The 26,095-nt window shown below is 29.6% G+C and overlaps 2 protein-coding genes, 1 long non-coding RNA gene and 1 pseudogene across 3 annotated transcripts; 3 read left to right on the forward strand and 1 right to left on the reverse strand.

The window, feature by feature from the left end:
* Positions 1-1,615: 1,615 nt before the first annotated feature.
* On the forward strand, positions 1,616-4,913 carry LOC102604788 (auxin-induced protein PCNT115-like; annotated as a pseudogene).
* A 1,640-nt stretch (positions 4,914-6,553) lies between these two features.
* Positions 6,554-9,006, forward strand: LOC102604231 (auxin-induced protein PCNT115-like). The gene is made up of 5 exons (XM_006358744.2): positions 6,554-6,806; positions 7,499-7,717; positions 7,810-7,982; positions 8,064-8,166; positions 8,487-9,006. The coding sequence occupies exons 1-5, from the start codon at positions 6,579-6,581 to the stop codon at positions 8,826-8,828; spliced, it is 1,065 nt and encodes a 354-aa protein (XP_006358806.1). The 5' UTR covers positions 6,554-6,578; the 3' UTR covers positions 8,829-9,006.
* A 3,258-nt stretch (positions 9,007-12,264) lies between these two features.
* Positions 12,265-14,454, forward strand: LOC102582447 (geraniol 8-hydroxylase-like). Its single transcript, XM_015314118.1, has 4 exons — positions 12,265-12,892; positions 12,971-13,255; positions 13,359-13,609; positions 14,427-14,454. The coding sequence occupies exons 1-4, from the start codon at positions 12,305-12,307 to the stop codon at positions 14,452-14,454; spliced, it is 1,152 nt and encodes a 383-aa protein (XP_015169604.1). The 5' UTR covers positions 12,265-12,304.
* A 3,165-nt stretch (positions 14,455-17,619) lies between these two features.
* On the reverse strand, positions 17,620-19,474 carry LOC107062913 (uncharacterized). Its single transcript, XR_001474925.1, has 2 exons — positions 18,851-19,474; positions 17,620-18,429 (listed from the first exon to the last, which is right to left on the reverse strand). It is a non-coding gene; the product is annotated as an uncharacterized lncRNA (long non-coding RNA).
* Positions 19,475-26,095: the final 6,621 nt, after the last annotated feature.

The raw sequence follows: 26,095 nt of genomic DNA on the forward strand, positions 1-26,095 counted from the left end.
AGAAATAATCTTTTTGATCTCATGAAAATGATTTAAAATGTCATGTATTAGTGCAATTGATGCACTTACAGATTGTTTGTTATGCAAATGCTAGAAGATTATTTGATATACATAACGAAAGTTAAGTGGAAGGATTTTCATATTATCATTCAAGTTATGAAAAAAAAAAAACTAACAAAGCAAGTGACTCAACATATAGAAGATGTGTGATTTTCTTTCAAAAGAAAAGACGAGCTTCAATAAAATTGAAATGATCAATCTCTGAGTCAGAAATGATTTGATTATGTAGATGCAGAATATTTATTTGATCTGCATAAAGCTCGATCGCAAATGGACTATTATTTACATATGGAGACACACCGATATCTTGGAAATTCAAAGAATCACATTAGTATCCACTTCTTCAAATCATGCAGAAATAATACTGATCTATGAATAAAGTCGAAAGTGTGTTTGGTTGGAATCATGATCTATCATATTCAGAAAATATGTGATTTTCTTTTGAAAAGGATATTCCAGCCACCATATACAAAAATGATATATAGTTCAATTGAAGGGAGTATACAATCAAGGGAGATCAGACAAAGTATATTTCACCAAAAATATTTTTCACACATGATCTTCAACAAAATGGTGAGATAGATGTTCAAGACTTATTCAAGTGATATCTTGTAAACTTATTCACTAAGGATTGCCAACATCAATATTTGAGAAGTTGTGATATAAGATTGGAATGCATCGTCTCCGAGATATCAAGTAAAGTTTTTATCAGGGGGAGAAAAATACGCGTTGTACTCTTTTCCTTAACCATGGTTTTATCCCAATTGGGTTTCCTGGTAAGGTTTTTAACGAGGCAACATTCAAAGCGTATTAAAAGATATGTGTACTCTTTTTCCTTCACTAAGATTTTTTCCCACGGGGTTTTTCCTAGTAAGGTTTTAACGAGGCATATTATCTATGGACATCCAAGGGGGAGTGTTATAAAATAATATATTGTGGATGTCCACTACATCAAGAAGTTACTCCATATTTCCTTTCCATTATGTAAGATAACCAGTAACCTCCATAACCTCAACCTTTTATAAACCATTATTCTTGTAACCTTTCACTTCCATAACCTCCCCATTATATTCATGTTAATGTCATGTTTATGACTAACCTGTTGTATGCCTCTATGTTACACTATAAATAGAGGCATAAGGATTCATATTGTAGACACTTGAAGATTTGGTGTACACTTGAAAGAAAGAAAGTTATCTCATATTGTTCCTCTTGTCTTATATTCTTCTTGTCTTTATCTTTATATTGTTCTTTTGTTCTTAAGTTTTACAACATAAATTATATTTTCAAATGATATGATATATAAATACATTCAAACTTAACCTTAAATAGCAAGTAGAGGGCACATATAAACACATGAATCTGGTCTCAAATGACAATTTGGATACCACGTAACATGACACATAAATTTTAGAGGTATTTAGATGATTATTTTGTAATTTGAAGTGTTTAATTGACACGTGAAGAGAATTAAAGGTATTTAGATGTGCAGCCGCCGCCCATAATTATAAACCAGAGTCCTTCACATTAAGCAGAGTGAAATAGGCTAAAACCTCAACAATGGCGACGGAAGGAACAAAAGTGGGAAGAATGAAATTGGGTTCAGAGGGATTTGAAGTATCTGCTCAAGGACTTGGTTGTATGGGTATGTCCGCTTTTTACGGGCCGCCCAAACCCGAACCCGATATGATCCAACTCATCCACCATGCCATTAACTCCGGCGTCACTCTTCTTGATACCTCCGATGTATATGGGCCTTACACCAACGAAATCCTCATTGGTAATGTATGATATTCAACTTCTTTCCCCCAAATGCTTAATTTTTTTTTTTATGAATTCAAATCTCTGAGTTTATTCAGTAGGATGGTTGTACGTAATGCTTTAATTGTTGTACCTTTTTTTTTGTCATGAATTCAAATCCTTATCCTCTTAAATGTCGTTCCAAGTGAAAACCAGACAAACAAATTGATACAGGGATGATCATTTTTGGAAGGGACTAATAAAGAGTGTCACATGAAATGAGACTGAGAGAGTATTTAGTACTAAATACTTGTGGTTGAAGTTACAGACGCAGAATATGATTGTTCTCCGAGCTTAAAGTCTTGTACTTTTCCGTTTCGGGTTGGTGGTGGGATTGGTATGAGACTGTGAGGTACTATTTCATGTTTTCACCTGACAATGTGCTACGTTGCAGATGCATAAACCTCGCGAGCTGTACCTTAACGAAGAAGAAGTATTATTCATGATTCTTTAAATCTGTATCCTCATGCGTGATTTCTACTTTTAGTATTTGAGCTTACTTTATTTTTTTCCGGCGAATAGTCATTATTTTCTTGATATGAGGTATACAGAAACAAAAGTGTCGTGAGCTTGTATTTTCTTATAATAGTAATGTCTAGATTAGCTTCCACGTACCTTGCTTATTCACTTTGTACTTGCTACCTTCCACTAGCACAAGTATTGAGTAACTTTACACACCAAGGCTTAGACAGATGAAACACTTTATTTTTGTCTCCGCTGAGATTTAAATCGAACTTTCGAAAGTTTGCATCGACTTCACCAACCATATACCACTCTTAAGCTTATTCATTCATCGCATGAGCAACTGAGAAATTTTAACCATTTTGCAATAATTGTTACTTGAAGTTCTGATAGTTATGTATCTATGTAGGCTTTGAAGGGAGGGATGAGAGAACGAGCTGTATTAGCAACAAAATTTGGTATTGTTTTAGGAGATGAAAAGAAAGCAGAAGGAAAGAGATAAGTGCATGGAAATCCAGCCTATGTAAGGTCAGCGTGTGAGGCTAGTTTAAAGCGGCTTGATGTTGACTGTATAGACTTGTACTATCAGCACCGAATTGATACACGTGTGCCCATTGAAGTCACGGTTAGTTCTGTTTTTTCCATTTATGACTCTTTGAAGTTACTTGTTATTTATTTTGGAAAATGATGTAATATTTGATCTTACTCGGAGGATGACTACTGAGGAAGTAGTGTTGCTAAAATCAAATAAAATAATTACTGTATAGTGGTTATATTATATCTACAAATGCTCTTGACTGTAATACGAACTTCTGGCTAGTATTCGAGTACATGTTTTACTTAATATCTCAATGCAATATTTCAGAATTGATCTAGCAGCTGTTAGCCACTCTTTATATTGCTTAGACCAAAATCATTGCCCTTATTGTCCAAATCAGCAAAACAATTCCCTGTCTTTCTGCTTTAATAAAAAGGAAAGCAACAACAAAAGAAATGATCATCCGGAGACAGGAATCAAACAATAGGAAGATGAACGGAAAAATAGATGTAACTGCTCTCTTTTTCAGACTATTGTCAACATTTCTTATTCCCTTGAGATTCCTGTTTTACTAGGTTGGAGAACTTAAGAAGCTGGTCGAAGAAGGTAAAATAAAATATATAGGTCTATCTGAGGCTTCAGCATCAACAATTAGAAGAGCACATGCTGTTCATCCAATAACAGCAGTACAATTAGAATGGTCTCTATGGTCGAGAGATGTAGAGGAAGAAATAATCCCTACTTGCAGGTTTTTTCTTCTTTTTGTTTATTTTTCGTGTTTGAGGTTTATAGCAATGTGAGATCCTCTGATCTGTTAACTGTTTAGAGAACTCGGAATTGGGATTGTGGCATACAGTCCACTAGGACGGGGATTTTTGTCTTCCGGTCCAAAGCTGCTTGAGAATTTGTCAAATGAAGACTACCGAAAGGTTTGCTTTGTTGTTTCGTATTTCAAACATATTGCTATCATGTTTAATTGCATTGATGTATTTCTGTTGCGAGTATATTTACTTGTTTTAGGGAAGAAAGAGTTTCGAATAATAAGCTATTTGACCCTTCAGGGTGGCCCAGTGGTTTGGGCTTGGGACTTCCATGTTGGAGGTCTCAAGTTCGAAACCCCTTGCCAGCGAAAGCAAGGGGTTTGCCTTCTGGGTCGAGCTCGTCGCACCGGGCTTGCCTAGTGCGGGTTACCTCGCCTATGTGGTTTGCGAGCTATTGCATAGGAGCGGGGGTTTTACCTTGTGCGCACCTAAAGGATAGCGACTGCGGGTTTCCCTTGTCATAAAAAAATAATAATAAGCTATTTGATCTGGATGATATTACTAGGGACAAAAGCTTTCAATAGTTTGTATCAGAAGTCATGAAGTATGAACTTTACATTGTCCCTTATATATTGCCATTTGCTTAATTGGTATACAATGCTCTCCTTCGTGATGTTTAGTGTTACTATTTGTTTTCCTCTATTTTCTACGCGATATCGTGGGATAGTTAAGTCATGTCTTCAACCCATGGGACTTAAATTTGATCCTCAATTTTGCAGCATCTGCCAAGGTTCCAGGCCGAGAATCTTGAGCATAACAAAAAACTGTATGAGCGGATTTGTCAAATGGCAGCTAAGAAGGGATGCACTCCCTCTCAACTAGCGTTGGCCTGGGTACATCACCAAGGAAACGACGTGTGTCCCATCCCTGGCACCACTAAGATTGAAAACTTCAACCAGAACATTGGAGCTCTGTCCGTAAAGTTAACATCAGAAGACATGGCAGAACTTGAATCTATTGCCTCAGCTAACGCAGTCCAGGGTGATCGGTATATACCTGGTATGAGTACTTTCAAAAATTCAGAAACGCCGCCCCTTTCAGCATGGAAGGCTACATGATGTTGCAGTTGCTTGAGTTGTTTTCGTGTTTGTGCATAATATGCACTGAGAAAGTATATTTCTCTGTTTCAAAATTCAAACTATAGTGCCATTTGCTTATGGTTCAAATAATAAATTTCATGTTTATGTTTGTACACTTTTACCTATGGAGTAAAATACTGATATTTATTCCTCCACTGCCTTACAAAATATGTATAATTCAATCTTTTTCCTTAATTGGACAGAGTCGAGAAGTATTTTTCAAATCATGATAGTGTCCGGACAAGCTTACGTTCTTCATTTATTTTCACTCATTTAGCTAGTTTAGCTATAGACACTTTTTTAGCAAAATTGCTGAAGTCCTGCGTTACGATATTATCACAAAAGACATCTATAAAGTTACATAAATAATTTTTCGAAACAAGCTTGAAATAACATAATATGATGCAATTTTTTGAAAAAAAGTTATTAATGGCAATAAAATACTCATACAACCCCTATGGTCCTCTTATTATCAATAATGACGTATGTGCTTACATATTCTTTGTCACAATCCATAATCAGTGTATAAAATATTACTCCGATCCCGCTCCTTTAATATTTAATTAAAAAGTATTCATCTCTATAATTAAAGCTATATACATTATTAGTGTTAAATTTTTGTACTATCAAGTTATAAATACTAAGTATAGATTTATATATGTCGTGTTATTAGTATTTAGACTTTATATTTATATATAAAAAAATATTTAAAATGTACAATAATCTATTCAAGATTAGTGTCAAGAATTCATAATTACTTTTTTTTAACTCTCTGCAAATTTAGTAATTTATTATTATTATTATTATTATTATTATTATTATTATTATTATTATTATTATTATTATTATTATTATTATTATTATTATTATTATTATTATTATTATTATTATTATTATTATTATTATTATTATTATTATTATTATTATTATTATTATTATTATTATTATTATTATTATTATTATTATTATTATTATTATTATTATTATTATTATTATTATTATTATTATTATTATTATTATTATTATTATTATTATTATTATTATTATTATTATTATTATTATTATTATTATTATTATTATTATTATTATTATTATTATTATTATTATTATTATTATTATTATTATTATTATTATTATTATTATTATTATTATTATTATTATTATTATTATTATTATTATTATTATTATTATTATTATTATTATTATTATTATTATTATTATTATTATTATTATTATTATTATTATTATTATTATTATTATTATTATTATTATTATTATTATTATTATTATTATTATTATTATTATTATTATTATTATTATTATTATTATTATTATTATTATTATTATTATTATTATTATTATTATTATTATTATTATTATTATTATTATTATTATTATTATTGTATTTGTATTAAAAGATTAATTATATATATATATAAATATGTAATTATGAACCCAATAATCATGACCATTATGCATTGCACACTTTCACAATGTTACAAAATCAGATCCATCCGAACTTATTACTTTCCATGTAAATCATATATTTATCTATAAATATTCACTAAAATATACTTTATTTCATACTAAAGGGTCGTTTGGTATGACAGATTAAAAAAATTAACTCTGAAATAATTTTTGAGTATCCTTTAAACTCATAAAATTCAAATTCCGAATTAACTGCATACGTATGCCTTGTAAAGTTCATCATGAACGACAATTAACACAACGAGCCGCCAGATACAGTCCTTCCATGTCAGCTATAAATAAATCATAAATTTCTTCACTATCTCTCATAATAATAATTTACTTAGCTAAATGGAGAAAGAGGGAACAAAAATGAGAAAAATCAAATTGGGCTCAGTTGGGCTTGAAGTATCTGCTCAAGGTCTTGGTTGTATGGGTATGTCCGCTAATTTTTATGGGCTACCCAAACCCGAACCCGAAATGATCAAAGTGATCCACCACGCCATTAACTCCGGCGTCACCCTTCTTGATACTGCCGATATCTATGGACCTAACACTAATGAAATACTCATCGGCAAGGTAATATTACTCTCTGCGCATTTCAATTTGTTTGTCTGGTTTTGATTGGACACGGAGTTTAAGAAAGTAAAAAAAAGTTGAATCTCGTGATTTTAAACTAAAGAATGTGTTTTAAAGTTATAAATTGAAACGGAGAGAACAATTAAATGTTTATTTTTTCATTTTTTAAAATTTTTTGCACTAGTATGGTTGTACCTAATGCATTAACTGTGGTACTTTTTGGTTTTGGGTTTTTGGTAGGAGTGTGGTTTGTTGCTTGCAAATTACTGGTGTTTGAGCTGGAATAATTTATTTTTTTACTTATGCAATATATGATTGTTCTTAGTGCTTAAAGTCTTGTACTTTATGTTTTGGGGTTGGTATGATATATCATATTTTGTTGTTTTCACCTGATAATTAGTGGTTGATGGATATATATATATAGTGAACTTGTATTTCCAATGTACTCTAGATTATTTTTTTTCTATTGACAATCAGCTTCCGTGCACCTTGACTATTTCACCTAGATACCTGTTATCTTCCACCAGCATAGGTATTTAGTAACTTTACTCACTAAGGCTTAGACATATGGAAATAAACTACATCGTATTTTTGTCTCTGTTAAGATTTGAACCGTAGCTTCCAAGGTTTGCATCAACTTCGTGAACTATTTAACAATGCCCTTCGTCTCTGATAATTACGTATCTATGTAGGCTTTGAAGGGAGGGATGAGAGAGCGAGTTGTGTTAGCAACAAATTTTGGTGTTGTTTTAGCATCAGATGATAAGAGAGCAGAGGGAAACAGAGAAGTGCATGGTGATCCAGCCTATGTGAGGGCAGCGTGCGAGGCTAGCTTAAAGCGACTTGATGTTGACTGCATAGACTTGTACTATCAGCACCGAATTGATACGCGTGTGCCCATTGAAATCACGGTTGGTCTTCTTTCTCTTCGATTTATAACTCTATAAAATGCAGGCTTTAAAATGATTAACATTTCTTGTTCTTTTGAACTTTGTTTTACTAGATTCGAGAACTTAAGAAACTGGTAGAAGAGGGTAAAATAAAGCACATAGGTTTATCTGAGGCATCAGCATCAACAATTAGAAGGGCGCATGCAGTTCATCCAATAACAGCAGTCGAGTTAGAATGGTCTCTGTGGTCGAGAGACGTGGAGGAAGAAATAGTTCCTACCTGCAGGTATATTTACTTCTTTTCTGTTGTTTTTTCATGTTAGTGTGCGGTCTATAACAATGTGAGATCTTGATGTTCATCTGCTAGGGAACTTGGAATTGGAATTGTGGCTTACAGTCCACTAGGACGGGGCTTTTTGTCATCAGGTCCGAAGCTGCTTGAAGATATGGAAAATGAAGACTACCGAAAGGTTTGCTTTGTATTCATTGTTGTTTTGAGTTTCGAACTTATTAGATTTGCTTGTGTTTGTGTATGGTTTTGGATTTCAAACATATAGATATCATGTTTCATTGTTGTATATTTATATCGCGAGTATATTTCTGTCCTTAAATGTATATAAGGAGCATGGTAGTTAGTTAATGCATACATATTGCCTTTTGACCTTGTTGATTGAGAATCGTATTTGTGGCTACTGATATTGAATGAACTTTACATTTGTGCTACTCTGTATCCGATGTACTAAAGTCGAAAAATACATGTTTGACTCAAATAGATGTTCAATTTTTGCAGCATCTACCAAGGTTCCAGGCTGAGAATCTTGAGCAGAACAAAATCTTGTACGAGCGGATTTGTGAAATGGCTGCAAAGAAGGGATGTACCCCTTCTCAACTGGCGTTGGCCTGGGTACATCACCAAGGAAACGACGTGTGTCCCATCCCAGGCACCACTAAGATTGAAAATTTCAACCAGAACATTGAAGCTCTGTCCATAAAATTAACATCAGAAGATATGGAAGAGCTTGAATCCATTGCTTCAGCTAATGCAGTCCAGGGTGATCGGTATATTCCTGGTATGAGTACTCATAAGAATTCAGAAACTCCGCCCCTTTCATCGTGGAAGGCTACAGAATGATGCAATCGCGTAACTAGTGTCTCAGAGTATGTAATTAGTGTGTGTGTGTGTTAAGTTGAGGTAAGTTTTTTTCTGTATTTTGCGCGCTGTAATAGAGAGTATATTTTTCGATTTCAGTCTATCGTGCTACTTACGATGTTATAATGGTATAAACAATAAACTTGTGACTCTCTTTTACAATTTTTTTGAAATGATTCTATTTGGTGTTGGCCGAAGAACATGCCCTGGATTTCCATTGGCATTGAAATTGATGCCAGTAATGTTGGAAACTTGTGGCATGCATTGAGCCAAAATACTTAGACATGGAGGAGAAATTTGGTGCCATCTTAGCCAAAGCTCATCCTTTGAAAACTATCTCATCGATCTCCTCTTTGATATTGCTCGATCGATAAATATTTATCTAATATCGATTTTCTAATTATATCACTTTACATAATTACCAGCCACCATCATCAATAACCTTTTGTCATATATAATAAATCGAAATCATAACTCAAAGGTGTTTGCAACATGTTCATACCTTATTTGAAATAAAATGGTTTCATATTCTTGATTGATCGATTATTTTTCTCTCCATATGTATATCTATTTCCAATTTCGAATGGTCACAAAAGTAGCATATTCTAAATTGAGTGACCATTCGAAATATTATCATCAATTTTTTAAAAGTAAAATTTCGCGACATATTTATAAAAGAAATGTTATGCAAGTATATAATTACTTTCACAGTGTTACCAAATAGGAAAGATGCGATACTAATACTTGTTATTTGAATTATTCTCAAACTTCTTTATCTCTATAGATTAAAAATTATTATGTATCATTCAATTATTCAAAAATTATGAGGGTCAACAATCTTAACTAAAGATTTTAACACATAATTTGTGTAAGGTATGTTAGGCGAGCCTCGAGTGTTGTGCGTTGGATGTGGTTAGGGCGTACAGTCGGACGTTTAGGGCGTAAGTCTTACAGAACTAAGCCCCACACTTGAGTCTCGAGGCGTTTTGCTAAAGTCCCACCCTAGGGCGATCCCCAAGGCAAGTCCCAACAGAGTTTTTTAAAACACTGATTATCACATTCCACTTCCCCCCCCTCCCCCCGCCAAACTACCCTTATCTACACTAAAACATAAACTACCCTTATCTACACTACAACATAGTTATTCCCCCTCCCCCCCTAAGACCAAAAGTTCCTTAAAAGAAACACATCTCTCTCTTTTGTATCACTCTCATCATGGTGTGTGTAATAAATTCTCTCTTTTATTTTAAAAAATAGTCACATTGACAAAAATTAAATAAAAGAGAGAATGTATTACACACTATGATGAGAGTGCTACAAAAGAGAGAGATGTGTTTCTCAAACTAAAAACTGATAGTTTAGGTATGAAATTCACACTCTCAATAGTTTAGATATGAAACTCAAAAAAAGGGATAATTTAGGTGTGTTTTTTACACTCATCTCTATTTGAAATAAAATGGTTTTATGTTCTTGATTGATTGATTATTTCTCTCCTTACGTATTTCTTTTTCAAATTTTGTTTGGTCACAAAAAAATGAATCGTTAATTTTCCTCCTAAAAAAGAGATAAGAATAATTTAATCAAATTAAATACTCTTTAATGATTAAAATATTCCGATAGTTTTATTACTTAATTTGATTACTCATAATACATTGAACGGAGATATTGTGAACAACTTTGACACAATTTAATTAATCTAAGAGTAAAGTGATGAACTATCAAGTCTTTTGGATAGATTTGAAGAGAAAGATACAAGCCTCAACTTCACCAAATTAATCTACTTGAGCCATTCTTCTTTTTAAATTATTTCAATTTGTAAAAGGAAGTTTGAGGATGCATGATAACTCAACTGTCTTTTTGTTTTTTTTTTTTAACTTTTTATCATATGTGATATTGACACAGATCATAGAATTATCTTATTCTTTCAAGTTTTTCAAGAGTTAAACTAAATAAACTTCGATCAATAATTTAGAATTAATTATGTTTTGATCATCATATTGATCATATGAGAAGTATCACAACTTATAGTATTTTACTTATAATTTTTGAATTTCTAAAGTTTAATTTTAAAATATTGAAATGATCTAATCAAATTTACTTCTCAATTAGTTATTTCACTATCGAGAAACAAAACATGACAATTGTTCTGAGATTGAATGAGCATGTGACTATTTCATGAATAAAAATAGTTATTATAGACCAAAAAGGTTCCACAAAAGTCAGGCCATAGTAATTACTCTACAAATCCATTTTTTTCACACTATGCTAGTAAATAATAGTACCAAGAAAGTTTACTCACAAGTCACAAGTTATTATTCACATTGCCTATTATTTTTGGAATATATATAAACTTCCTTACATATCAACATATATTGTCAATAGAGTGGGGGAGCTTTGCATCATGAATTATTATATACTTGTGTTGACATCAATTTTTGCTTTGATTTTTCTCTATACTCTAGCAAAATTGTCCAGTAGGGGCACCAAAAAACTTCCACCATGGCCAATTATTGGAAATCTTCACTTGTTAGGTGCAAAACCCCATGTATCACTTGCCAATCTTGCAAAAAATTATGGTCCAATTATGAGTTTAAAAATAGGACAAATAACAATAGTGGTCATTTCTTCATCAATCATGGAAAAACAAGTCCTTAAAAAACAAGACTTAGCCTTTTCTACTAGATTTATTCCTAATGTAGTTCAAACACATTAGGAATTCGCTTGTTTTTCGAAGAAAACATTTTAGATAGAAAATATTTTCCTTCATACCAAATCTAGTCTTTTTCTGACCTAAAGTTAGTCCTCTAAAGTCACTTGCATTGGTTAATGGACGAAAGTAATTAAGAAACAAAAATAAATCAGAATTAATTCTTAGGCTTGAACAAAAATCAATAATAAATATCACATTTTTAATGAATAATCATGTACAAACTCAATATAAATAGTTCTCGGTCTTTTTCTGACCTAAGATTTTTTGTTTAACAAAGGCTCATCCATGTCATTTATTTGTTAACTAAATGACATAGATGAGTCAAACTTTTAACGGATGACATAGATGAACCTTTTGTCAAAGTTTGATAAAATATTTGAGCCTTTACCCCTTGTAAAAAATGATTTAATTAATCATGTGAGCGAATCATAATTGACCACATGTAAAAAATGATTTTGCAAAATTGGAACTGCTTTTAGTTACCAAAAAATAACATGGATGAACTTTTTCCCAAACAGAAATGACATAGATCAACCAAACTTTTAATGGATTACATAGATGAACTTTTTCTCAAAGTTCAATGACATATTTGAGATTTTTTACCGAGTAATAACAATAAGAGACAAACGTGCCACACACGTTTCCAAAGACTAGTATATAAAAAGATGTATTGTCCAACTTCCTTACATATCAACTTTGTGAATAGTACTAACAAAGTGGAAGGAAAAGAGTGGGAGAGGTTTGCATCATGAATTATTTTATACTTGTGTTGGTATCAATTTTTGCTTTGATTTTCCTCTATAATCTAGCAAAATTGTCCACCAAAAAACTTCCACCAGGTCCATCACCATGGCCAATTATTGGAAATATTCACTTGTTAGGTGCAAAACCTCATGTATCACTAGCCAATCTTGCAAAAAAATATGGTCCAATTATGAGTTTAAAGTTAGGACAAATAACAACAGTGGTCATTTCTTCATCACCCATTGCAAAACAAGTCCTTAAAACTCAAGATCAAGCCTTTTCATCTAGATTTGTTCCTAATGCTCTTCAAGCACACAACCATTACAAATTTTCTGTGGCATGGCTTCCTGTTTGTCCTCAATGGCGAATGCTTCGCAGAATATTGAACACTAACCTCCTCTCTTCCAATAGGGTTGATGCAAATCAACATCTAAGGTCTCAAAAGGTGAAGGAATTAATTGCTTATTGTGAAAAATGTAGTCAACAAGGTGAAGCTGTGGATGTAGGTCAAATTGTTTTCAAGACTAATCTCAATTTAGTGTCAAACACCCTTTTCTCCAAGGATTTGGTTCATCTTTGTTCAGATTTGAAGGTAGAGTTGAATTATAACATGATTGTTTAAGTATAACGTATTAGTTGAGTAGAAATTAATGTTTTTAAAAATTTGAAGCTTGAGTTGACAGACGCGATCTTGAGCATCGTTGATGTTGCTGGGAAGATCAACCTAGTGGATTTTTTCCCTATACTTGAAAAGATTGATCCTCAAAGAATGAGGTATCGCACAAACATCTATTTTGGTAAGTTGAATAAACTCTTTGGTGATATGACCAATGAGCGGTTGGAAGAAAAGAAAACGAACCAAAGTGAAAAGAGTGATATTTTACAAGTGCTTCTCAACCACACTGCAGAAAATCCCGAAGAGATGGATCAAAATTATGTGAATTCCACGCTCCTGGTTCGTTCTCTTCTCTTCTCTTTTGATGCATGGTTAAGAAGACATGATGTGCTAGTTTGAAATAATATTTTAAGTTTATTTGAGAGAATTACCAAATTTACAGGACTTATTTATTAGTGGAATCGATACAATTACAAGCACGTTAGAATGGGCAATGGCAGAAATACTTAGACAACCAGAGATTATGAAGAAAGTCCAAGCTGAGATTGCACAAGTCGTTGGAAAAGGAAAACCAATAATTTTTGACAGTGATGGCAGACTCGCTTACTTGCAATTTATCATCAAAGAAACATTAAGACTTCACCCACCAGCTCCATTCTTAATCCCCCGCAGGGTGGACCAAGATGTTGAATTGTGTGTAATATTTTTTTTTATATATAAATGATTTATTCGATTTCTTTTTCAATTATTAGTTTTAAATAAGATTTTATTAATTCAACGTTGAAAAAATTATTTTACTCGGGGTATCATTATATGAATTGTTAACATAGTTCTACAAGTAATAAGTTGACAAATTTCAAATAAATATAAGAGTTAGAACCATAGCTTTGATGAAGTTGATAATTTGGTTACCCCACATTTTACTATGGTTGTTGTAATGCTTGAAAATCTAAGAATAAGAAATGGAAAAAGAATTTACAATTCAATTTGTTCAACACTTTTCGACTATTAATTGATATTTTTGACAGAAAATTACTCTAACTTATCAACAATTTAAAGAAGAGAATGTAAAAGGAGTTAAAAAGAAAATAATGTGAGTATTGGTAGAGAGAGAGTAAGAAAATAAAATAATATTTTCTTGATTTCTTCTATTTGAATGGGGTTGAAGAGAATAAAATAATAATTTTAAATATATACTTTTTATCATAAATAATTAATGTTTTTCTTTAAAAAATTAACACATAATTTATTCTTTGGTAAAAAATTTGAGGCCCCCTAAAAATTGGGGGCCTAAGGCCAATGCCTTATTTTTGTATACATAGAGCCGGCCCTGGGGGTGACGTGAAAAAAAAATTGAAATAGTTTTTAAAATTTGAAACATTTTTCTAAAAATATTTTTTTTGTTTGGGGTGGCGGGGGTGGGGGGCTAGTTTGGTGGTAGGGATAAAATATATTTGAAATTTTAAAAATAAGTACTTTTAAATTATTAATTTTTTTTTTGAATGTGTAGGGTCGAGTACGGGATATGGGTAGGGTAAACAAAAAAATTAAAGTATGAAATAAAGGTTTGGAAATTGTTTTCCCTAATTTTGAAAGAGAAGTCATTTACCTTAAATTTGAGTAAAATGAATTGATTTGAAAAATATTTTCCAAACATTTAAGTCAACCAAACATGAAAAAATTAGAAAACATCCGTACAAACACACCCTAAATGAATCATTAATTTCTATAAAAGGTCAAAATGGGGGGTTAGGATGTCAAAATCACATTCAACTCTACATTTGAATCCAAAAAAAGGGTCATTCATGTTGATATTAACTCCAAAAAATCAAATCATTTGTATCTACCGTTAATTGAAATAAAAAATCATAAACTGTTATATCAATATTGTAATCAGAGTTGACAAAATTAATCCATGAAAATATAAATCATTCATAGACACCTTCTTGTCCTTAATATGTTATATAAAATCATAATAATTTTTTTTAAAATAGTTTAATTTGATTCTAAAATGAATAATTACCGCTCAATTCCTTTAAACTATCTAGTATATAGATAATATACACGTTGTACTAAATATACATATTGATACACAACATATTCAGATGTTACAATCAAGTTATTGTTTTGAAAGCAATTTGACCTACAAAGTGAAGATTTCCCATAAGTGGCCTTGGTGGAAGATTTTTGCTTCCGCTTGTGAATATTTTTGCTATAATATAAAGAAAAATCAAAGCAAAAATTGATACAAACACATTTTGTCAGTTAAAATACAAGTCGTATGTCATGTACATTTTAGTTTTAATAATAAAACAAATAGGCATGTGCCTATTTAAGATGTGTTTGTGGACACAATGGATTTTTGCTACATATAATGCCAAACTTTTTAGATTTTTGCTATATAATGCCAAACTTTTTAGAATTTAATCTAATCTTGGCTAAATATATGCCAACAATTCTTAGAACTATATGTAGATATCAATATCCCTATCTTTGAAGAGAATAGTCTATTTTAAAAGCAGAAAAACTAGACCATTAATTATGTCCAACTGAATATTAGCAAAAAGGTCTATTTTAGGGTAATCTTTAAATTTCGTCATTCACCATTTTTGAATATTTGCTAATTTTTCCCTTATATATGTCTATTAATAATAATAATAATAATAATAATAATAATAATAATAATAATAATAATAATAATAATAATAATAATAATAATAATAATAATAATAATAATAATAATAGTAATAGTAGAATACATCTATAATTACACGTTAATTATTAAAAATTAGAAGATAAAATAGTCTTTTCAAGAGTAAATTTTATTTCAAAATGATGAAATTTTAATGCGAATATTAAATATTACTCCATGTCTTCTTCTACTCTTTGATATGACAAGGTCCAGGGATGGATCTACTAGCCTAAAAAAATGACAGTAGCCTTATGCCACCTAATTTGAGGACCTAATATTTTTTAAAGATAGATTATGAATTTTTTTAAAAAAATTGAATTATTTAGAAAATATAAATTTTCATAAAGGAGAAAAAGTTCATTAGAAATTTTGATAAATCTAAAATATTGCATGTTGACACCCAATTTTGACCCTCCCCAATATAAATTAATCATCGAGCTTCCTAAAATCTAAAACGATTTGAAATAATTAGCTTCATAAAATTCAAAATAATTTTCAAGTCATTTTAAGTAGTTTTGTCATTTTTATAAATTTTAAAATAATAAATATGATATTTTATATAATTATGTGTCAAATTAGTATATTTTATAAATATTCGAAAATTGTCTCAAAATGATTTTAGTCTTATTTAAACATTTGGCTTAAATTAATTAATAACTTATATTTCGAGTTAATTAGTTTATAGTTAAGTTAATTATTATATAATTATGTGTCTAATTAGTATATTTTATAAATATTTGAAAATCATATCAAGATATTTTTATTTCTTTTTAGCTAAGTGTTTTACTAACTTAGTTTAATTTAAAATCATAATTACGATTTTGAATTAATTAGTTCATGTTTAAATTAATTATATTATTATCAAGTTAATTATTTTATTTCGTTAAGAATAAGAAGCTCGTAAATTAATTATATTAACCCGTCTTATTTGACTTTTAGCCGAATCTATCTTAATTAACCAAGATTGGCTATATCCTTAATTACAAATTGGCTATGGTTTAGACCTATATGGTCAAAAACTTAAATCCAATTCACACGTCCAACTTAAAAAGACCAAAGTTGGGCCATTAATCAATTTACTGCAGCCCACCAAATAACTCCCTGACCCGGCCCATCTCTTTGTCCCAAAGGAAACCCAGATGCTCAACTTTAGCATCCAACTCCATCAATTCCCACAACCCAGTAGTTGTACGCATCAATACACGGTGCAAACGACGAGAATAAACAACGATCCAAACGGCAACAACGCGTGAGACACCACCCGACCCCTGTACGCGCTTCACTCTTCCTCACGCGACAAGAACGCACTCTCTAACGTTCACAAGGGACGTGGCGTCAAGTAGACGGAAAGCAGTACGCTGGGTCTCTCTTGTCGTCTTCTCCCGTGTCCCTCTCAAGCAGTACTGTCCCGGCAGCAAGCAGAAGCACGCGTTTTTCCCTTTCCTCTTTCGGAATAGGGCGAAAATTTCAGAGAAAGTATGTCCTCCTTTAATGGTGAAAGAAATTTTGAAGTTTGAATTTGAATTTGGGCTCTTTTTGTCCGGATTTGGATCCATTTTCCCCCCATTTCCCGAATCCCTCCTATATATGGTCAACTGTTGAAAAGGAATCGCGGGGGATCTTTTTTTTAGTTGGAAGAAATATTAAAGAAATTAGTTGAAATTTGGGAAAAAGCACGATGAACTGCTAGTTACAAATATTTACATATAAAATTCGGGAATAGGACTCAGGAACAAAGAGAGTGAGAGTTTAGGCGTTGCTCGAGTCTTTTGCTAGCTTCTTTGTCACCGGAATCTCTCGGAGTCATCGGAAATCGCTGCTCTCCAAGCTCGTTCTCGTCCCAGCTCTGCTGCCCAGAAATAGGTAATACGTCCTTCCTTATTTACGTTTTATCTCAATTTCAAGTGTTGCGCTGAATCGGTTTCTGTTGGGTTTCCATTTTGTTCCCCCCTTCTGGCAACTTTTATGCTTTTGATTCAAAATCTATTAGTTGGAATGTGGGTGTTGAAGCTTTTTTTGCTGGCTTGATTTCCGACTAATCACCAAATCATTAACGTCTCACCTCATCTAAAAACTCAAATCGAGATATGTTTGTCTAGTCTTAACTTTTTGTGTTCGTTGGGAATCACGTGTTCGCTTTGTTTTGATTCTTATGCCTAATATATTCTTAAGCATGAGTTCATTTGACATTATATTATATTGATTGTTGAATCCTTTGGCTCAATTTTGTTTCTGTGAAACTAGTAATATCTTTATTTCGTCTCGTTCGAACTTGTTTAAAGTTCATTTGGTCCCATCCGTATGTCGTTAGGTGATTTCCATTTTTATTTTATTTTTTTAGTAGAGAAAAAATAAAATAAAAATCAGCTTGTTTCATGTTCTTAGTCCATAAGACTTATACGACTAGTCGCTTTAATCATTGATAGATATATAATTTTATTTCATTTCTCTTTTACTAGCATGACTTTCTCTTTATATAAGGTTACGTTAACCACTGATTATTTGTTTACCATAATGTGGGCTGCCCTTATAGATTTTATTGTGAAATATATGTATGTGTCCGTAAGCGTCTCTAGTATGGTATTTTCTTCGGTTTAATCATGTGTTTGGTATTGCTGCCCAATCATGCTATTTCTTACGGACATTATTCATGCTAGTTTATGCTATCATTTAACATGTTTGATTTCAATAATGCTATGTTTGATCTGTTCATAATGTGGACTGCTTTTGTTGTGCCTTGTTTTACTCTTATTTAGTTGTTGTAAGTTTTCAAAATTAAGAAAGCTCCCTTCCCCTCATCCCGCCTTAGTTCGTGACTATACTCTTAGGGGTCGTTTGGTTTGAAAATGAGTTATGATGGGATAAGTTATGTTGGGATAAGTTATGTTGGGATTAGTTATGATGGGATAAGTTGTGTTGGGATTATTTTTTATTGAGTGTTTGGTTTGTTGTATTCAAAATAATAAATTTTAAGAACAATTTATTTGTTTACAAAAATGCCCTTCATTAATGTAAAAAGTGATATAACAAAAGGGTTGAAAGAGACATTTTTGTCATTTACCTATTTATCCCGGGATAAGTTATCCCGGGATTACTATACCACCCTAGGTTAGGGATAACTTATCCCGGTACTAATTATTAATCCCGGGATAAGTTATCCCGAACTTGCCAACCAAACACAAATAAGCGGTACTATAATTTAATCCCGGGACTATTTGGTATTATCCCTCACACCAAACGACCCCTTAATTCTTCAAGTGTACTACTTGTTTATCTCCATTATGAATTAATTACTTGACAACGTGCTTGTTAGAATTTGTGTTCCTATTCTAATTCTCTTTCTTCCATCTATTTGTATGTATGTTAATCGTCGAGGGTCCGCTGGGACTTCTTGTTTGCATTCCCTTCGCATTTCGGGTTGGTGGAAACCCAAAAACTTCTTTATCGAGTCAAGCTCATCCATCATCCGAATGGCTGCGAAACTGGCATACAGGCGGAAGCCGATGAATGAAGGCTGGAAATTAAATTTTGCAGGTCTCAAAACGCCTCAAAGGGGCTGATATACCTGCTGTATACACTCGTATACAGCCGGAAATATAGTTTACAGGTTGCAAAATATGAGGATACAAGTTTGATGATAAGACATAAGTCGATAGCTATTGTTCAAGGAAAAACGCAGAAATATGGACCCCAAACACGGTCCATATACAGTGATATACGTAAAGGGTATACGCAGATTTTTTCCAAAAGCAAAACAGGCCCAAAGGCCTTAGACAATTTCAGCAAAGTCCAAGATGTGGGAAATTTGGGCCAAAGGCCCAAATTTGATTATTTCTTTTCCCTCCCTTATTATTTATATTGTGTTTGACTAATTTTGTTTATTTTATGGTTTTAATTTAATTAAATTCCCCAAGATAGCCATTTTTTTATTATTATTTATTTATATATATATATATATATATATGTAAATTAAAGTATTTTTGTTTTATACTTAGCTTTAATTTTATTTGTCTCGTCACTTAAGTTATTTCCCCTTTTGAAAATTCCTCTTTAGTTCATTCCCCCTTAAAATAAATAAAGTGATAAAAATAATAATAGTAATAAATAAATAGGTTAAAATAAATTAGTTTTCTTACTAAGTCAATTTCAAAAAAATATATAAAATAATAATAAAAAAATATAGTTAATATAAATTAGTTCTTTACTTAGTTAAAATTTCAACAATTAGTTAAAATAAATGAATTCTTATACTTAAGTTAAATTTTAAATTTAGTCAAAATCATTTTGGTCAAATCGTCGGTCAACCGCGAGTTAGCGGGCATTCCGAGGGCCTAACACCTTCTCGGAATGTACATTTGAATTCGAACCCTCTTACTTTCAATTGATTTTATCTGTTTAAATCTTTTGAAAAATCTTGTATTTTTTCTTGATTTTTTACTAAAAATTAAGTGGTGACTCTGTTCTTTTGGAAATTCGATTTCTCTTAAACTATAAGTTTAATCGATTTTTCGAAAACTAAGTCATTTTTCCTTTTATAAATACTTTTAAATAAAACAGAAATATCAAAAAATACTAAACGAATTAATTATAAATAAATTATTTAAAAAATAATTAAAAATTATGAACTTCGTTCCAATTTGGCGATAGGCTACTAATATACTCCATTAAGCCGCCTCTGACCAGTCAATTACTTCAAAGTCAATTTATTAAGCCGCCTCTGACCAGTCAATTACTTCAAAGTCAATTTAAATTTAGAGTGATGGGTTTTTGTATATAAGGCTGGCCTACCCTTCTATTTCATCTCTATCCTACCTTTTTTAATTGGACCTATTTTTGATATAATAAAATCCATTTGAGAATTTTTTTGTAAAAGAGAATATTAATAATTCCTTCAATCCCAGTGTTCATTAAAACGAAAAAAAAATTAGAACATATGATTTCTCAAGTTTCCCTATTAAAGAATCACTATCATTAATCATTTCCCTAAATGTTCGTTGGAGCGACTCCAATAAAAATTGATTGATTTTTAGGAGCGAAAAATTGAAAGAGAGAAATCATTTCAATTAAGATTTTCTTAAGGCAATATTTATTTAATTTTTTAGTTTGAGAAACACACTTCTCTCTTTTGTAACACTCTCATCATGGTGTGTAATACACTCTCTCTTTTATTTTTAAAAAATAGTCACATTGACAAAAAATATTTGTTTTAGCGCCTTTATTTCAGTTATCCAATTCAAAAATAACAAAATCCTACCTCTCGTTGATTTGCCTTTTCGGTATTTATGATTCTATGCGAAGATATATTGTTTCTCCTTCTTTTTTCTTGAATCAATCCAAAGATTCCGATTGGCTATTGCATTGAATTGAAAAAAAAAACACCTTTGTTGAGAAATTTTAGCTCGCAATTACGCTCTTTGGTTGATACAAATTTATGTTAAAAATAGTGAGCACCCATAGCTGTAAAATTTTTGATCCGCCACTGTCTTAAGGAAGACATAGATTGATGAAATTTCTATTTAACTTTTGCAAAACACTACTCTCATTCGACAACAACTTCTTAATACGTATGCAAATGTGAAAAGTTGGAGATTACAAAGGTGAAAAAGAATATGATAAACTCAAGACAAGAAATATTTTGAAATCACGCTTGACATTTAAATTATGAGTTATGACATATTAAACAAAAGAAACTTTTATCAAATTGAATACGTGATATATTACAAGAATTGCATAATTGAAGTTATTGGTTTGAGCTTGTATATTTCTCTTCAATTTTTGTGCAATTTATCACACACTTATTATAATATTTTCAAATTTCTTGTACTTAATTAGCATGGGATACACGAGCAATATACATGTCCGAGTATATAAATATCGTTATAACGACTCCACACAACTTAGCATGGGACACACGTGCAACACACATGCCCAGGACTAGTTATAGTAAAAGTAGGAAGCACTAAAGTGCAAAGTTGGATTACCATTTTACCCCTACATTAAATTACTTTTTAATAAAAAACTAATTAATTATATATTAAATGTTTCTAAAAAAATCAAATGACCATTTTTCATTCACTAAATTAACACTATTCTCTAATAACTTAGCTTAGGAACTAAATTATTACGTAAACATTAATGTTTCAAAGCACAAAAAATTAATAACAGAGCTTCTTAGGAATTTCAAAGGTTATTTTGAAATTTACAAGCAATTTAATATGGTTCATGTATTAGCAAAAAGTCACGTTTTCAAGAAAAATGTTAATATTCTCATGCATTTATTTCATGATTTGCACTTATCTAACTCTTGACTATACACATTCTCTTATAATTTTTGGATTATCCCTACATTTTTAATCTATAAATATGATAAATATTGGAGTAAATAATATCATATGATATACAAGGAATGAGCAAGCTAAGATTTGGGATATCATCTTCTTTAGGAATGAACAGAGCATTATTCTTACTCTTTTTTTTTTTAAGAACAAAGATGAATGATCTTCTGGAAGGAAACATCATCAGATGTACAAAATATCAATTAGATATGTTTTTTTTAGTACATAGTTTTCCTTCTTTGAATGTAAAATAAAGGGCCATGCATCAAAATATAAGATCATGACATTTTAATTTACTAATATACTCGTGTGATGTAATTTGTAAAAAAATAATAATTATAATTTAATTGATCTTTTTAACAATTAAATTATTGTACTATATTAATTGATAAATAAAATTATTTAATTTGTTCTTATGGTTTAATCACTTATATATGTTTATTTTTTGTAAGAAGGGTGTAAAATAGAATATATAAAACTAATTTTTTGTCAATTTTTTTCTAAAGGGGTGTACAAGATTGAAATAGGATAAATAATTTGAGATGGAGAAAGTGACATATAATTAAATTATTAGTAACTTCTTTAATTTATGGAATAGATAATGATATAAATGTTTATCCTTATTTTTTTTTTCCTTTTGTGTCATTTTGAGAAATGCAAATTCAGTGTTTCAACTTTTGATATCGTTTCATATTTTTAGTTGTCGCTCTGTTGATGCTATGTTTCTGTATTCTTAGCTCATTTTTTCTGAAAAAAAATATATTAATTTGGTAGGATTCAATACTTGATACGATCCCTTAATAATCAATAAAATAATATTAATTATTAATTGTAGCCTTCATTTTATTTTAATTAACTCTATGAAATGACTAGCAAATTCTTTTCATCTTTCATCTTTTCTCTGAACTTTGTCTTGCAGGTAATTAACGTATATATGAGATAAGAATATACATATATTTGTTTGTGTTTATTATTATAGTATTTTAAATTACTAAATATTCTCATCTTTTATTTCATTTGGAGAAGAGATACTTTGCTGTCATATTTTAATTTGTTATTGGTATTCAAGAATAGATTCTAAATATTTGAACTACTTTTTGTTTGAAAATGATCTATATTCATGTAATTTAATTATAAAACTATTTTTTATACAATGATAATTTAAAACAATTTATGTCAATTTAGATAGGGTACGCATGCATCGTTTGGTGTGATGGATAAAAAGAATTAATCCCGGGATAACTTTTTAGTGGTCTTTAATTCATTGTTTGGTTGCAAAGGTAAGGATAACTTATCCCAAGATTAACAATTAGTCCTGGGATAAGTTATCCCTCATTGGGGGTGGTATAGTAATCCCAGGATAAGCTATCCTGGGATAAGGTGTGTAAATTAACAAAAATATCCCCTTAAACTCTCTTTTGTACACCACTTTTACATTCATACATATTAACATAATTTTTAACAATATTTATAATAACATTCACAGCCTTAATTATTCATTGTTTTTATGATAAATATATTTTCTATTAAAAATTTACATTTTATAAATACAATTTTTATTTATTAATATATTATAAGTTGAATTTATTTACGTAATTATTATGTTTATTATTATTATGTTCACTTCACTACTAAATTACATATTTTTCATTAAATAGCTTATTACTCACTTAAAAATTATATTTTATCTATAATTAAAATGTAGATTACATTAATAATAAATTTTCTTTTACTATAATAAACTTATAATGAAAGTTTTATTTTTAAGCTAAATAAGATGAAATTTTTATTTTTAAACTGAATAAGATGAAAGTTTTATTTTTAAGCTACATAAGATGAAATTTAAGCTAAATAAGATGAACATTTTATTTTAAAGCTAAATTAGATGAAAGTTTAATTTTTAAGTTAAATAAAATGAAAGTTTAAATTTTTAAACATACGGCACAATCATGGACTGCACACACAAAAATATTTTAGCTAAATAAGATGAAAATTTTATTTTTAAGAATGAATAACTAAAACTTGCAAAGAAAATGTAAAAAAATAACTAAATAAGGGGAGGGTATTTTTGTAAACAAACAACTTATTCTTAAAAAATTTACAATGAATGTTAGTTTGAATATGACAAACCAAACAAGCAATAAAAATTAATCTCAGCATAACTTATCTCAGTATAACTTATCCTATCATAACTAATCTCAGCATAACTTATATTCAAACCAAACGACCCTTAAATGTATACGCATGTGACGACTAATGGATAAAAGTAGCTATTGTAGATCAAAAAGGTTCCACTAAAGTTAGGCCTTAGTAATCTCTTTTTCAAAAATGTAGTTTTCCATATTACGTCATCAACAGTAACGATTAATGGTAACAATAGTTAATTTCTCTGTTTTCTATCCGTTAATTCTTATGAATAAAATTATTGATAAAACGTTACTTATGGTAGCGTTTATATTATTTTGGTTACTTTTTAAGAATATGTATTACTTTTGTTCATTTATTTTATATTTATATTATTTTGGTCAAACCTTCAATATTGACCTGCACATTCATTATCACGCTATGCTAGTAAATAGCAGGACCATCTGATATTAATGGATAACAGTAGTCAAATACCAAGAAAGTCAAGCAATCATAATTTTATCCGATCTAACAACAGTTGTCCACTATATTATTTTATAATATCTATCAATACTTGTTCACTTTATAAAATTAATGGATAATTTTACACTTACTTTCTAATTTATCGTTATCATTAATCATAGTAATTTCCCTATTACATTTCAAGACATTGTATTTATTATATTTAAGGGTGATATAGTAAAATCATCCTTCTATTTATAGTTTCTTAAGAAATGTGTAAAGTCAATAGTGGACAAATATAGTTGAACTGAGGGAGTATATATATATAGTTGAACAGAGGGAGTATTATATATATAAAATAATAATAATAATAATAATAATAATAATAATAATAATAATAATAATAATAATAATAATAATAATAATAATAATAATAATAATAATAATAATAATAATAATAATAATAATAATAATAATAATAATAATAATAATAATAATAATAATAATAATAATAATAATAATAATAATAATAATAATAATAATAATAATAATAATAATAATAATAATAATAATAATAATAATAATAATAATAATAATAATAATAATAATAATAATAATAATAATAATAATAATAATAATAATAATAATAATAATAATAATAATAATAATAATAATAATAATAATAATAATAATAATAATAATAATAATAATAATAATAATAATAATAATAATAATAATAATAATAATAATAATAATAATAATAATAATAATAATAATAATAATAATAATATTATTATTAATAATAAATATGAAAAGTTCCAAAGTACAAAGTTGGAATACCATTTTACTCTTTAATCTAAAACTATTTCTATAATATTTTATGTACTAAAATGTAAATTTATATTGCAATAAATATTTAGACCATAAAATATTTTATAATGAATTGTTAGATGAGAAACTAAATTTGTAGTAGTCTTTTCAATTTTTTGGAGTTACCTTTTTGCTTAATACTTATCGTGAATATACAATATGTATTATGCTTAGGAGTAATATGCTAGGTAAAGAAATCAAAAGTTAAATTATTTAAATACTTTAATTATAGTATTAAATGTGCTTGAGTGTTTCCCATTCCAATTTCCAAAGATGATCTGCATCACTCAATGAGAATAGAGCAATAAAATGATATTTATATATGTCTGTACCAAAAAAAATCATTTGCATTAAATTCTATTTTGCTCAAACTTAATTTTTTTTTCTCTGTTTTATTGTTATTTTTCTTTTATTTATCTGTTATTTTAAAAATCAATGTCACTTTTAAGATTAAGAAACACATTTATATATATTTTTTTACTATATTTTCTTTATTTCTCTAAGCTCAAAAGTCATGTGTTTTAAACAATAAATACGGTATTTATTTGTTTTAAATTTCATGTGCAACCTTCTATTAATTACAATATCACTTGTGCTATACGTTTTAACAATTGAAGGGTACTCCCTCTATTTTATATCAACGGAATTTTTAGGCCTGTTTTCATTATTTAAAATAATTGAATTGTTCAAAGTTCA

Source organism: Solanum tuberosum, unplaced genomic scaffold (assembly GCF_000226075.1).
Source record: "Solanum tuberosum cultivar DM 1-3 516 R44 unplaced genomic scaffold, SolTub_3.0 scf00280, whole genome shotgun sequence".
NCBI classification, from domain to species: Eukaryota; Viridiplantae; Streptophyta; class Magnoliopsida; order Solanales; family Solanaceae; genus Solanum; species Solanum tuberosum.

Bases quoted from the DNA above. Each gene is read 5' to 3' on its own strand.
- LOC102582447 (XM_015314118.1), top strand. From the start codon at position 12,305: ATGAATTATTTTATACTTGTGTTGGTATCAATTTTTGCTTTGATTTTC. The intron at 12,893-12,970 runs GTAGAGTTGAAT...AAAAATTTGAAG, and splicing joins ATCTTTGTTCAGATTTGAAG to CTTGAGTTGACAGACGCGAT. The intron at 13,610-14,426 runs GTGTGTAATATT...TTGAATGTGTAG, and splicing joins GTGGACCAAGATGTTGAATT to GGTCGAGTACGGGATATGGG.
- LOC102604231 (XM_006358744.2), top strand. From the start codon at position 6,579: ATGGAGAAAGAGGGAACAAAAATGAGAAAAATCAAATTGGGCTCAGTT. The intron at 6,807-7,498 runs GTAATATTACTC...GTATCTATGTAG, and splicing joins ATGAAATACTCATCGGCAAG to GCTTTGAAGGGAGGGATGAG. The intron at 7,718-7,809 runs GTTGGTCTTCTT...TTGTTTTACTAG, and splicing joins GTGTGCCCATTGAAATCACG to ATTCGAGAACTTAAGAAACT.